General features: G+C 41.2%; 1 protein-coding gene across 7 annotated transcripts in view; it reads right to left on the reverse strand.

The window, feature by feature from the left end:
* NUGGC (nuclear GTPase, germinal center associated) overlaps positions 1-14,981 on the reverse strand; it is a 56,534-nt gene that overhangs the window by 16,988 nt on the left and 24,565 nt on the right. For all 7 annotated transcript variants that reach the window (XM_040465638.1, XM_040465441.1, XM_040465305.1 and 4 more), the window contains 5 exons: positions 12,614-12,789; positions 11,037-11,055; positions 10,659-10,748; positions 1,897-2,002; positions 584-717 (listed from right to left, as the gene is read on the reverse strand). In XM_040465638.1, coding sequence (XP_040321572.1) covers positions 584-717; positions 1,897-2,002; positions 10,659-10,748; positions 11,037-11,055; positions 12,614-12,789 — 525 coding nt within the window. The remainder of the gene's footprint in view (positions 1-583; positions 718-1,896; positions 2,003-10,658; positions 10,749-11,036; positions 11,056-12,613; positions 12,790-14,981) is intronic.

Raw genomic sequence — 14,981 nt, forward strand, 5'->3', positions numbered from 1 at the left:
CAAAGAGATAAATTTGTCCATTACTATGAGAAAAGTAATTTTGAACTGGCCATTCAGAAGGTCTGCATTCTAGATCATGAAGATAAATGCATAAACTCTTTGCTGAATGTCCCTCCTAGATCCCTTCCTCACATTATTTTGCTAGGCTGCTCTGAGTTTGAGATTCTGATGGCACCAAGGCATAAGGGAAATCCATAGACAGACAAAAAAGTTTTTGGACTGGAGCCATTCCTTGGTAGGATAACCAAGAATTGCCAATATTCTACTAGATTGAAACAGATCACTTCTGTTATCACTTAAACACATTCCATCTTCTTCAAGTCTCAGGAGAGGTAAAAGCAGCTGCTGATTGATTTTACATTTTCCTCTCAACCCATGCAAAATATTATTTGTTTCTTTTTTTACTCAAATGTCACAATTTTAACCCCCTAATTATCTTTTTGTCCACTTTGAATTTCTGGGCTTAGTATCTTCCTTTGATATGAAAAGAAAAATTATTGTAAGTTATTTTTCTAGCTTTGCAAAAGGGAATGTTCTGCTCAGTTTGGGAGGCAGAAAATACACGCACAGGTATCTCTCATACCGGCAGGTTTTCCATGCAGTTGAAACTGTCCGTGAGGAGCAACAGACCAAAGGCTTCAGTAACATACTTGGTCACCATCCTCCTCTTCTTGTCCAAGAGCCTCTTCCTGATATAGCTTCTTAACTTGGGGATTTCTGGAATTCACAGGCAGCACAAACTATTTTAAAAGGCCAGAGTTCACAGCAAATAGAATCCACAAAAATTAACAGATCAGAATGGCAGTCTGAATTAACCACAGTTGAGGTCCTACATGGGCTGACTGCCCACTCACTACACCACTTTTTCTGAGGGTATTTTCTCTGTGTCTAGGATCAACAATAAGGAAGTTAGCCTCCTAACTCCTAATTTTATTTAGCGGTACAAGTCAAAGTAAGTAGAAAAGTGCAGGCTGCTTAAAAACATTGGCACTTCCCTTTGGCCTGCTACTCACCAGAATAGTTGAATCAAAGGTGCCCACAATCTGAGATACTCAGCTCTTCAGTCCCCCTAGACTTCTCCATCTATATCAAATAACCCTTAACATGAAAATCACTCATGCCTGCTGTAGAAAGGATGAGAACCTCTGCTGAGTGGGATTCATGTTAGTCCTAATGCTGTGTTCGTCAGAAGGTAACAGACTCTTCCTACCTTTTCTCCCATTATTCCCATAAGTGGAAATTCTTTTTTTTTTTTTTTTGAGAGAGAGAGAGGGTGAAAATGAGTGAGGGGCAGAGAGACAGAGGGAATCCCACCAGGGACAGAGAGAGAGAGAGAGAAGCAGGTCTCACCCAAAGCAGGATGCCTGCTAACTCGAAGCAGGTCTCGTCAAGCTCGGGTCCTGCCTGCTTGCCCACTTTTCACTGAGTGCTCCAGTCACACAGACCTTTAGGTTCTTTGGATTTGTACTCACGGCACCATTTAACCAAGCTTTATTTTTACCTTGATGTTTTACACATGGCTTAGTATTTGCTCCTCATGTAGATTTTAAATTCTGACAAGAAAGGGGTCATGTCTTCTGCTTCTTCCTCCTCAGAGACAGAGCAAACAACAGAAGCTCAGTAAATACTAATACCTGTAGCTGGGTGAGTGAGGAATCTCAAGCCAAACACTGAGAAAGGACAACCCAATCACTGATCTCTACCAACTCTTGGTAGACTTTGGATGAAAGAGGAATTGTCTCAGGCACCACAATGCAGAGAGAAAAACAAATACATTTGTTAATAGGTACAGAAACTGTGGCAAGCTGGAAATGTGGCGCAGAAAGTTCTAGAGAGGGAAATTCAGAGCTCAATCTTGAGAATTTTAGAGACTGAGATAAAAAATGTATCAATTACCAGTTTCCTCCTCGGTGAGGAGAGCCTGTTGCCAGTACTCCTGGGCGCTGACTGTGTACACGAGATCGGAGGCTTCCAGAACCTTGGAGTCGGCAGGCAGTTTTCTCTGAAGTGAGAGCGGCACACGGAGAACAGAATACTCAAACATGGTAAAGGAAATAATGCACAGGCCTTACAAGAGCCTTCAGCAAATTTCAGCTCACTAACTTTCGGTGCTGCAACAGCCCCTTAAAGAACACACAACACCTTGTACGTCAGGTCTTCCTATCTGTCCAGGCCTCATAAGGTTGGAAGTTGTAAGAAAACTGCTACATGGAAACTATTCTCTCAGGAGGTAAAAATAGCAGTTTTAGGGGTGCCTGAGTGGCTCAGTAGGTTAAGTGTCCGCCTCTTGATTTCGGCTCAGGTCACGATCTCACAGTTCGGGAGTTCGAGCCCCACGTCACACTCTGCACCAATAGTATGGAGCCTGTTTGGGATTCTCTCTCTCCCTCTCTCCTTCTCTCTCTCTCTCTCTCTCTCACTCTCTCTCTGCCCCTCCCTCTCTCTCTCTCTCAACCCACTCCCAACATAAATAAGATTTTTAAAATAAATAAAAATACCAATTCTAGAAGGAAATGTATACAGAAAATGGTTTAAAGTGTACCAAAGTGTTCACAGAGGGGAAAAGTACCACAGGCTTTATGGTAAGAAAAAAAGCACAACTCCAGCAAAGGCAGCGATGTGCTGCACCAGCACATGAGAGCCACGGCACACAGCTCTCCCCAACTCCACCTTTAGTGACATCACCCTGGTAGCTTGAAATTGGCAAAGGTGGGAATCAGCAAGTGCTAGAAGTCAGGACTTTTAGGGTTTGCTTCTTTTATTTATTTGTTTGTTTGTTTAAAAATTTTTAATGTTTATTTATTTTTGAGACAGAGTGCAAGTGGGGAAGGGCAGAGAGAGAGAGGGAGACGGAGAATCCGCAGCAGGCTCCAGGCTCCGAGCTGTCAGCACAGAGCCCGACGCGGGGCTCAAACTCACGAGCTGTGAGAGAGATCATGACCTAAGTCGAAGTCGGATGCTCAACAGACTGAGCCACCCAGGCACCCCTTCTTCTTTTATTTTTAAACAGAGATCTGGTTGTTATATATTTACCTAAACACCACGACACTGGGCAAAGGTTGTGTAAAAAAGTACAAGTTTCTTAGCTGGGTGGTTAGTGAGTAATCAGACACATTTAAAAGCAGAGTAGTGTTTAAGTAAATGATGGTGTTAAATGGCAAGGAATTAAGAATGTGAGTAAATGGGTTTTTTTTATTAGAAAAATCATCACCACAGAGAAGTAATACTAGAAGTATGCATAAATATTGTTTCATAATCTTCATTTTTCTCACTTAAAAGAAAAGAGAAAAATCACAAAGTGTGCATGTGTGTGCATAGGTTTGGGGGCAGTAGAACACCATAGAGAGTCATCAGTCTCTTCCTGATGCAAAGACACAGAAGAGCTGAGTGAGTCCAGAGACCACATGTCTGGCAAGTGGTAAGCCCGTGTAGTCAAGGCTGGAATAGATATACCTGGATAGGCTTCCAGAAGCCTCACACACTGCAGACAGGGCTGAAATTATACAGAAGATTTGCCACAATTAACTTTTTTCCTTTCTGATAGCGTTTTGACTTTGGGAAAACAGTTTAGGGAAAGTTGAAACTATCTTCCACTGGAAGATAAAATTGATACGGAATTAAATTTAAGTAGGGTTTAAAACAGTTGAAAGCAAGAAGTATGCCTAGCTGTGTCTAGGTATTTACATTACTTAAAACCTTGCTCTAAATTTTGTATATCTCTTCTAAAAATCATTGAAGATTAGTTAACCCTTGTGCTTGTTATTATAGTGCAGAGAAATATTTTTATGGTGCCAGTGAAGTGACTACAGTTTGCAGGTTCCATTTTATTATAAAAGAGATGTCGTTACATCTGGAAGGTAGGTGGATACGACCTTGCCGGATACAGCAAGAGGTAAGTGGATACTCACCAAATCGTCCTATGGAAAGATTAGTCACTGTTGTAATTCACACACATTGCTTATTACCACAGTTTGTAAGAATATTTTGTATATGAGAGAGAAGAAACCTGTAGCTCAAAATAGAAGGGATACTAGGGGCACCTGGGTGGTTCAATCAGTTAAGCAACTCTGGCTCAGGTCATGATCTCATGATTCCTGAGTTCTAACCCCGCATCGGGCTCTCTGCTGTCAGCACAGAGCCCGCTTCAGATCTTCTGTCCCCCTCTCTCTCTTACCTTCCCCCACTCATTCTCTCTCTCTCTCTCTCTCTCTCTCTCAATCTCTCTCTCTCTCTCTCTCTCAAATAAATTTTAAAAAAATTTAAAAAAAGTTTTTAAAAAATAGAAGGGATACTAGATAGAAGCAGCATCAAAAAGAGATAGCAAAGCTGGAGATCAGTAATACGAATCATGACTCAATTTTCAAAACATCTATCTTTTCTAGCTCCGTCATTAAAATAATTTTGCAGTGATATCACCCTGTCCACTTCTTTTACTTGTATTAAGTCATTTAATATGAACCCCTACCACCCCGAGTCTTATTTTTAATATTATTCTTTACTAAATGAAACCCAAATGTCTTTGAGAGTAGTAGGTCCATGTCTTAGGGCAGGGAAAAATAAAAGGGGCCTGAGTATTTTGTTGTTGCCAAAGAGCAAAAATGTTTTTAAAAGTGTCTGGGTAAGGCTAAAAAGATCCAGCTTAAATTATGGGCTCCCGTTGGACGAGATATGAACTTGCACATCAAAAAGAACACAATAATTTTATGAAAAGCCATAAGCCCATTATAACCTTCAAACTAAGTAAAATAAGTAATATTAATAAGAAATATGTATGTGTTGGTCTCTGCCACTGGTTCCTGACCCAGGACTCCTAAATTCCTTATAATGAGGAGTGATAGGAGAATCCTTTGTTCTAATGTTTAGTCTTTGACCCCAGTTTTCAGCATAGAGTTCCAAAAACCATCGTCATTTCCTAAGTGATAAGAGCACTAGAAGCATCTCTTATTCTTCTTTTATGTTTATTTATTTATTTTGAGAGAAAGAGAGAGAGAACAAGCAGGGGAGAGACAGAGAGAGAGAGAGGGAGAGAGAGAATCCCAAGCAGGCTCTGCACTGTCAGCATAGAGCCTGACATGGGGCTCAAACTCACAAACCATGAGATCATGAACTGAGCTGAAACCAAGAGTCGGACGCTTAACCAACTGAGTCACCCAGTGCTCTGAAGCATCTCTAGATCTTATATTTGGTCTTTGACTCTAGTACCTGACACAGAGTTCCTAAATCCCTTGGAATTTTCTAAGTGATGGGAGGGTCTTTTTTTTTTTTTTTCCAATGAGGCAACTCTGGGTGAGCTCCTGAGTGGGGGCTGGTCACAGAAAGATCAAGCTATTAGAAGTTTGGAATTTTCAGCCCCACCCCCCATTTTTCAGAGAGGGTAGAGGGGATAGAAATAGAGTAATTAATGATGCCCTATGTGAGAAAGCCTCCATAAAACCCCAACAATATGGGGTTCAGAGAGCTTCTAGGTTAGTGAATGCATCCACATACCAGGAGGGTGATATGCTCCAACTCTTCAGGGACAGAAGTTCTTGCATTTGGGAACCTCTCAGAACTTTGCCTATATATCTCTTCATCTGTACCTTTTATCATATCATTTATTATACAAAAAACTGGTAAATGTAAGTAATTCTCTCATTGCATTCTGTGAGCTGTTCTAGCAAATAATCAAATCCAAGGGGAAGAAGGTCATGGGGACCTTCAATTTGCAGCCAAGTCAGACAGAAGTTGTGAGTAAACTGAGAACCTACTGTTTGCATCTGGCATTTGAAGTAGGGGGCAGTCTTGTGGGACTAAGCCCTTAACCTGTTGGATCTGATGCTATGTCCTGGAAGATATTGTCCGATTGAGTTAAATTGCAAGATACCCTGCTGGTGTCACAGAGAACTGCTCAATGTGAGAAAATCCCAACATGGGTGTCAGAAGAATTGTGTTTTTTTTTATTTTTTTTCAATGTTTATTTATTTTTGAGAGAAAAAGACAGAGCATGAGTGGAAAAGGGGCAGAGAGAAAGGGAGACACAGAATCCGAAGCAGGTTCCAGGCTCTGAGCTGTCAGCACAGAGCCTGTTGCAGGGCTCAAACTCAAGGACAGCGAGATCATTACTTGGGCCAAAGTTGGACGCCTAACTGACTGAGCTACCAAGGCACCTTACGGGTATCAGAAGTATTGTTAAGTGTGTTAGCATGGATTGGAAAAATCAATATCATTAAAATGTCCACACTGCCCAAGGCAATCTACAGATTCAATGTAATCCCTATCAAAATACCAACAACATTTTTCACAGAACTAGAACAAAAAGTACTAAAATTTGAATCGAAGCACAAAAGGCCCCAAATAGCAAAAGCAGCTGGAGAAAGAAGAACAAAGCTGAAGGTATCATGCATCCAGACTTCAAACTATACTACAAAACTACAGTCATCAAAACAGTATGATACTGTTCATAGAGTATCATATACAGTATGATACTGCTCATAGAGTATCATACACAGTATATACAGTATACTGTTCTGTACTCTTCAATGGAAGAGAACAGAGAGCCAGAAATAAACCTATGCTTGTATGGTCAATTAATCTGCAACAAAAGAGCCAAGAATATACAATGGGGAAAACACAGTCTCTTCAATAAATGGTATTGGGAAAGCTGGACAGCTACATGCAAAAGAATGAAACTAAACTACTTCCTTATACCGTATATAAAAATAAGCTCAAAATGGATTAAAGACCTAAATATAAGACCTAAAGTCATAAAACTCCTAAAAGAACACATAGGCAGTAAACTTTTGGACATTGGTCTTAGCAATATTTTTTTGGATCTATCTCCTCTGGCAAGGACAACAAAAGCAAAAAATAAATGATTGGGACTACATTAAACTGAAAAGCTTTTGCACAGAGAAGGACACTGTCAATAAAACAAAAAGGCAACCTACTGAATGGAAGAAGATATTTGCAAATCATATGTCTGATAAGGGGTTAATATCCAGAATATATAGAGAGCTCATGAAGGGGCACACCAAATAAAACAAAGAATCCAATTAAAAATGGGTAGAGGAAATGTCCATCAATTAATGAATGGATAAGGAAGATATGGTATTTATATATAATAGAACATTACTCAGCCATCAAAAAATGAAATCTTGCTGTTTGCAACGACATGGATAGAGCTAGAATGTATTATGCTAAGCGAAATAAGTCAATCAGAAAAAGACAAATGCCATATGATTTCACTCATATGTGGAATTTAAGAAACAAAACATAAACATATGGGAAGGGGGGAGAGAAGAGAGGGAAACAAACCACAAGAGACTTAGTGATAGAGAACAAACTGAGGGTTGCTGGGGGCGGGGGGGTGGGCTAAATTGGTGATGGGCATTAAGGAGGGCACTTGTTGGGATGAGCCCTGGGTGTTGTATGTAAGTGATGAATCACTGAATTCTACTCCTGAAACCAATACTGCACTGTATGTTAACTAACTAAAATTTAAAATTAATTAATTTATTTATTAATTTATAATTTATAATTAATTAATTAATTAATTAATTTTAAAAATGGGTAGAGGAACTGGATAGGCATTCTTCCAAAGAAAACATATAGGTGGTCAACAGACACATGAAAAACGCTCAACATCACTACTCACCATGGAAATGCTAATTACAACCACAAGATATCACCTTTTGCTAGTCAGAATGGCGAGTATCAAAAATATAAGAAGTAACAAGTGTTAGGGAGGAGGTGGACAAAAGGAAACCCTCATGCACTGTTGGTGGGAATGTAAATTGGTACATCCACTCTGGAAAACAGTATGGAGGTATCTGAAAAAATTAAAAATAGAAATGAAATACCATGTGATCCAGCAATTCCACTTCTGGGTATTTGTATGAAGAAAATTAAAGCACTAATTTGAAAAGATACACGCACCCCTATTTCACTGCGACTTTATTTATAGTAGGCAAGATATGGAAACAACCTAAGTGTCTCTTGATGGATGAATGGATAAAAATGATAGGTTATACATATGTACAGTGGAATATTACTTAGCCATAAAAAGAATGAAATGTTGCCATTTGCAACAACGTGGATGCACCTACTGGATATTACACTAAATGAAATAAGTCAGACAGAGGAAGATGACTATCATATGATTTCACTTATTTGTGGAATGTAAAAAACAAAACAAATGAACAAACAAAACAAAATAGAAACAGACTCACAAATACAGAGAACAAACTGGTGGTTGCCAGACTGGGGGTAGATGGAAGGATGGGCAAAATAGGTGAAGGGGATTAAGAGGTACAAAATTGCAGTTACAAACGAAACAAGTCATGGGGCTTTAAAGTACAGCATAGGGCATATAGTCAATAGTACTGTATATTGTAATAACAGCTGACAGATGGTAACTAGACTTATTTTGTGGTGATCATTTTGTACTATATAGAATTGTCAAAACACTACACTGTATACCTGAAACTAATATAATATTGTGCATCAACGACTTCAACTTAAAAGAAGAAGTATTATGAGTGTGTTGCCAGCATGAGAGCAAAAGGGAGACACGTGGGAGTAGTATGGCTTTCTTTACAGGTACCCTGAAGCAAATGTAAAATACTGTAGGTAAAAGGACATACATGAGAATGCAAACACCCAGCTCTCTTCCACCTGCCACATACAATTAGTCATCCAGACATATAGATGTGAGCTCCCTAACATCTCTTGAATGTATCTCCTCTCTTCTAGTCCTACAGTGACTGCCTAGTTCAGGCTCTTAGCGCTTCCAGCTTTGATTACAGGAACAACCTCCAACTGGTCTCCCCAGACCCAACCTTCACTCGCCCCTCCCCCATCCATTTTACTTAATAACAATCTTTCTAAAATACATAGCATTTCCAAATTGAGGTCCATAAATGTAGCCTCCGGGGGTCCGTCATTTTTCCTATGCTATTGTTTCCTAATTTTTATTTTTATTTATTTATTTTTTTAATGTTTTATTTTTGAGACAGAGAGAGACAGAGCATGAATGGGGGAGGGGCAGAGAGAGAGGGAGACACAGAATCGGAAGCAGGCTCCAGGCTCTGAGCCATCAGCCCAGAGCCTGACATGGGGCTCGAACTCACGAACCGTGAGATCGTGACCTGAGCTGAAGTTGGACGCTCAACCAACTGAGCCACCCAGGCGCCCCTAATTTTTATTTTTATAATAAAAAATAAGCATGGACATCTATACAAATGACTATCTTACAATCAACTTGTGTCTCATATTTTCTATGACTAAGATTAAATTTGCTCCATGAGAAGGCATACAGTGCAAGTTAAGCTTTCGTATTAAGTCAGGCTGAAGTAAAGTGGTTGGAGAATTAAGGCCATCAGATGGCCTGGCCGTCAGAGGTGAGGGTGTGCAGACCTCAAAAGGACTTGACCGTAATAGTCAGAACTGCAGTCACCCCGCAAGTTGGCTCACTGTTGTCCAGACCCCATCTCATATGCACCAACATTTATTAGCATTTGTTAGCAATAAATTTATCATTAGCATTATTAGCAATAAATATAGTTGTGGATTGTGTATTGAAGTATTTTGTGTTTTTGTTTCCAGAAACAATATGACCAGGCACTCATTAAATGCATATTTCTGTAATGCCAACAAGAACAATTAAAGAGAATAGGAACAGCTTTCCTCAGTTACTGCCTCATTAAAACCAGTATTCAAGAATTGCTTGGTCCAAGATTTTGGCTTGAGTATGAAATCTGACTATTATGAATTAGAAACAAAAGCTCTGAAAGTTTCAGCTCCACACTGTACATCAGATGATTTTCTGCATCAACGTAATTGAATTCAAAATATGGAATGCAATTAAATATAGAACTGGACAGCAGGCCATATGTTTTCACTATTACCCAGCACTGAAGATTTAGTTTCAGCAAAACCAAAAACATCTATCACATTATACTAACCCTGATGTTCCACTTCTATGTTTCATTAATATTTTATCTTAAAATTGGTTTCAGTTTTATAGTAGTATGAGGCTATTACAGTAAGGAGTTTTATAACGATTTCTGTGATAGAATAACAAAAATAATTTAACAAAACACCAAGATTCCCGCAGAACAATTTCTCAAGTTTGACAAACACAGCTCAGACTTTATCTCCCAAACCTCCTGCAGAAGGCCCTTTCTCTCGCTTGTTCATCTTACTAACGACTACTGGCTCTTTAAAATTCTGCTCAAGAGTGTGAGTTTTCCCTGCACCTCTCTGCAGCACCACCACCGCCCCCCCACCCCCCCGACCTGCCCTGGACTGCCAGTGTGATCTGTGCATCTTTCTGTGTTTCCTTCAGCATTCAATGCATTCCTACAGCAGATCACCCTCAAACAGTGTGGTGATCTCTGATTTTACCTGCTCATATTTCTCAGTAGACCATATGCTCATTCAATCCTTCCAACAACCACAGGAGGTAGATACTATCATTTCCCAATTTTACAGATGAGAAAGTGGAGGCTCAGAGAGGAATGGTAATTTGCCTAAGGTCACAAAGTTATTCATCAGTAGAACTAAGTTAAGTCCAAATTGTCTACTCCAAAGCTTTTGGCATAGCTACAATGCAAGACCAAATAGACAAATGTGAGTGGTTGAAAACAGAAAAAAATACATAGGCAAATCTGTTAACTCACCTTCAGTTTTTCCTTGAGAATTCCATTCCTTTGTAGTTTTATCACTTCATTTCTTTCTAAAACGGCCTCTCGCTGACTCTGAATAGCTTGCTAGATTGGGAAGAGAAAGGAAAGCGTGGCAAAGAGTCCAGGGTTATCAAGAGCGATACAGCGATAAGACGCACATCTCTTTCGGCAATGTATCTTCATTTGGCCCAGACAAATGTGCATGTGTTCAAATTTTATAAAATTAATCAAGAAAGTATTATTTAAAAATAACTAGTTCACGCATATGTCCAAACTCACTAAGATGTTTACACTAAACGTGTGCAATTTTTTGTATATCAATTATATCCCAACAGAGCTCAAAAAATAAAAATAAAAGTAGTCCATACTTACATTTCCCACTTTTCTTTCCCTGAAATGAAAATTATAACAATTACTTAACTCATTGTGTGTCATGGCAGTCTTTCAACTTTCCCTGAGAGCAGTATATACCTTAATACCTTTGCATACACTTTCTTTGGTCCACATGTTCCCTCTTCTGATCCACCTCCAGGGTCCATTTGAGAAAAGTGTCTTTATTTCTCAATGTTTTGCTGGTGGTAGAATTTTCCGTGACCTCACCCACTGGCCCATAGTACTTTGTCCCTCTCTTATTTTTTTTTAAATGTTTATTTATTTATTTTGAGAGAGAGAGACAGAAAGAGGAGCAGAGAGAGAGAATCCCAAGCAGGCTCAGCACTGTCCGCACCGAGCTCGATCTCACAAACCACAAAATCACGATCTGAGCTGAAATCAAGAGTTGGACACTTAACCGAATGAGCCACCCAGGTGCCCCAGTGTGTCCTTCTCTTATAATCTTTAACCCTCTTTTAAGTCAGTGATCTCAGTGACTAGGCAATATGCCTCTCTGAATCTGCAGCCCCTACCACCATGCTCAATAAAGGTTTCATAAGTTTGACTGAATTATGTTTAGTTGCAGAACTGGCATGGGAAGGGAGAGCTGGAGATACTATTATGGGGTGGGGGGGTGGGGTGAAGGGAATCTTCAGGGGGGAAAACAAACAAAGCTGAAGTTCCAACCTAGGCCATGAAAGTGAGAAGTTGGAGGAAAAGCCTTGGCCTATTTCTTCATCCAGGAAGTTGTCTCTGCTTAGTGAATTCCTGGAGAATTCAAGTTTCAGTGGGTGTGGGGGAGATGACAGGTGACAGGTAGAGATCCTCTTTTTAGAGCAGAGAAGCATTAACAACGTTACATCTGGTGACCATATGCCCCGTGCCCCCAGGACAGACCAGTTTATACCAGCTGCTTCTCTGTAAGAGTTAATAACACCCTCTTTCCACCTTCAAAGAGTGCCATATAGAAAATAAATTATAGCTCTCCTGGGTATGGGGGTACAGAGGTCTACATGAAAATAAGGACATTTTAACATCTATTAAACTCTAAAATGCTTACCTTCCATTAAAATTTTGTCTGAGTATGACTCTGTAAGAATGCTGCTACTTTTGGCCAAAGTTCTGAAACTTGGAGAACTTGCTCCAAATGGGTTTAAAATCTGAAACAGAATCTGATACTTCAAAGCTGTACCGTGCCAGACAGTACTATAGAAAGTGCCAACTAGCCGTGGGGGCATCTACACTTCCGTATCTGTGGGGGGCGGGGAGGACCATCACACTTCACACCTCCAGGAGGTGCTCTTTGCATCTCATATACATGAGTGGCTCCCCTGGAGCTATATAGGCCACAGCCTATTGGGTATTAAGCAGCTTCACTGGAGGAGGGTCCCCAACGGTTTAGATTCCCAAGACAATCTGCTCAAGGGTCCTGATGTCCCAGGAAGCCACCCAGACTCCTCTTTCATCCGCAGCAGCCACTTCTCTAAGTCTGAAACGCCCAGGGGTCAAGGCTCTGTTGTTACAGTAGTCGGGGCCCATGGAGGAAAGCCCACAGGCCTACAAACCCAGCACGGTACCTTAGATACTCCAGCAGGTGGAGTTTGTCGGTCTTGGTGACCACCAGGGCAACGTCCCTGCAGAAGCCCCTTTGGCAGGCTTTGATGCTCTCATTCAAAAGGTCTTCATGGGCTCTCCCTCCAGAAACTCTTTCGATGTCACTGATCAGCCAGATCACTGAGCACTTATCAATGGTCTGTGAAACATAACCACAATAGGTTTAAGAACATAAATGGTGTCTCAGTTGTAGAGGACGTGGTCTCTTCATGTATCATTTGTGGCCTCCATGTTCTGCTTCATCTCTCTGCCAGTCCCACCTCTCACCTCTCCCCACGGCACTCTCCATGTACCAGCCAGACTGAGCTTCTCGAAGTTTCTCAGGTGTGACCTGCTCTTTTATCTCTCAGGACCTTTGCACTTGCCACAGCCTCTGCTTGACTTCCATCTGCTCTTTGAGACTGCTAACAGCCACCTGAGGATGGGTTGGCCCCCCCCTCCTCTGTATCCTACAGCAAGCACCTAGACTTACCTGCCATTGTACCTCACAGAGCTATTGTACAGGATCAGTTCTTTGCACACTCCCTGCCGCCCTGCAACTGCAAGGGACCTGATGAGAAGTGGCTACACTTTACAGCTTGGAATCTACATCACCTCCAGTACAGTGCTTGGCCCTAATAGAGGCTTCATAGATGTCTGTGGCATTAGTGATTGACAGAATTCAAGAAATCAGACCTCCAGTCCCAGATCCATCACTGGCTTGCTTTACCTCAGCTGTCTTCTAGGGAAAATTATTGTTTTTCCAGAACTGGTCCTGGTCATGCATTGCCCCCAAAGTTATCACCACAGGGCACCATTTTGATATTTGACTGTCCCTGCCTATTCAGCACACTGCCACCATGTGGAGGCAAGGAGCCAGAAACCTTATGATTCAAGTTGCAAAGGCCAATGAGCACGAAATTACAATTTACGATTAATATCATTGCTCTATTAGCTATGCAACTTTTATGGGACAGGTTTTATGTGTTGCCTTGTGACATTTCTCTTGGTATATTATTTCACTGGTCTTACTTCTCCATAAAAATGAAAAGCTGTTCCAGCTCAGGGACTGAGTTTATTTGAGGTTCCTCAGGACAGCACTTTCTTTGCACATAAAGGTGTAACAAGTTTGTGATTTGCTAATTAAATCATCATTTTGCTTTATGCCAATGGTTCGTAACTCAGGGCAACTCTGTACCCGAGAATGGCAGTCTCTGGAGACATTTTTAATTGTTATGACTTGGCGTTGGTGTTAGTGGGTGGAGGTCAGGGATGCTATAAACATCCTTCCATGCCCAGGTCAGCACCCCCACATCAAAGAATTATCTGGCCCAAAATGTCAGCTGAGCCTGAGAAATCCTGACCTAGACTAGTGGGTTTTGAGTTTGTTTTTAGCAGTGGAGGCTTTTTTCAAATGAAAGCTGAGGAAGAATTCCAATTGGTTTTTAAAAATTGAACTGCTTTAGTTGAACTGGAGGTGGAAGGTTTAGAGACACCCCACCTGCACCACATCACCTACCCTCCGTTCATGGATCATTATTTTAAAACCGTAAATCTCTAGAGTTAGACAAACGTCACTGTTTTATAGAGAAGATAATAGGCCCCAAGAAGCAAAAGACCAGTTTAAGGCCACACGACTATGGGTCCTGAACTTCCTATGTGGATGGACTCACATTTAGGCAGGAAAGTAAAATCAACAGCTCCCTCCCACTTCCCAAATTACAATCTAACTAGGGAATCTACTAAGCTATTCACTCAGGCTGTGGAACACTGTAGAGTAGCAGACTCCAAACTCCTGAAGGGCAGGGCCTCTTGTACCTTCGTATTCCCCAGTCCTGGCAAACTGCAGGTGCTTAATAAATGTTTATTAACATAAGAAGAGGCCTGTAAGTCTCAGACCCTACAAGAGGCTCTGGCTGCCAGGATTTGGTAAAGTTGGAGTTGCAGAAGACACAAAAAAGCCAACCTAGAGCAACTGAGCTTAGGAGTGGTGGTACCACAGCCACCCCCACATCCTCCCTCCCCGTGATGAGAACGGGCCTCAGAGCTCAAGTGACACGCCTAAAGTCTCAGGACTTCAAAGTGGCAGCCAGGGACATGTAAATTCATAATACTCTTAGTTTAGGGAAGGCAAGGCTGGCAGCTGGAGAGACAGGGGAGGGGGCAGGGTGTTCTGTTCTCCCTGAAAAGAGGGGAGTCTTTAGTAACTCCTTGTGAGAGAATATCACAAAACCACAAGAATGCAGGGGAGCTGAGGCCAAGCAGAGCAGGCTGGGAACAGTCCCTTCACTTTAACTGGACCTCCTCAGAGCGGGTGTTCTGAGCCAGATCTGCTGGCTCCTCTGTTCTGAG

This window comes from Herpailurus yagouaroundi, unplaced genomic scaffold, assembly GCF_014898765.1.
Source record: "Herpailurus yagouaroundi ecotype Mexico unplaced genomic scaffold, PumYag 28, whole genome shotgun sequence".
In the NCBI taxonomy this organism is placed as follows: Eukaryota; Metazoa; Chordata; class Mammalia; order Carnivora; family Felidae; genus Herpailurus; species Herpailurus yagouaroundi.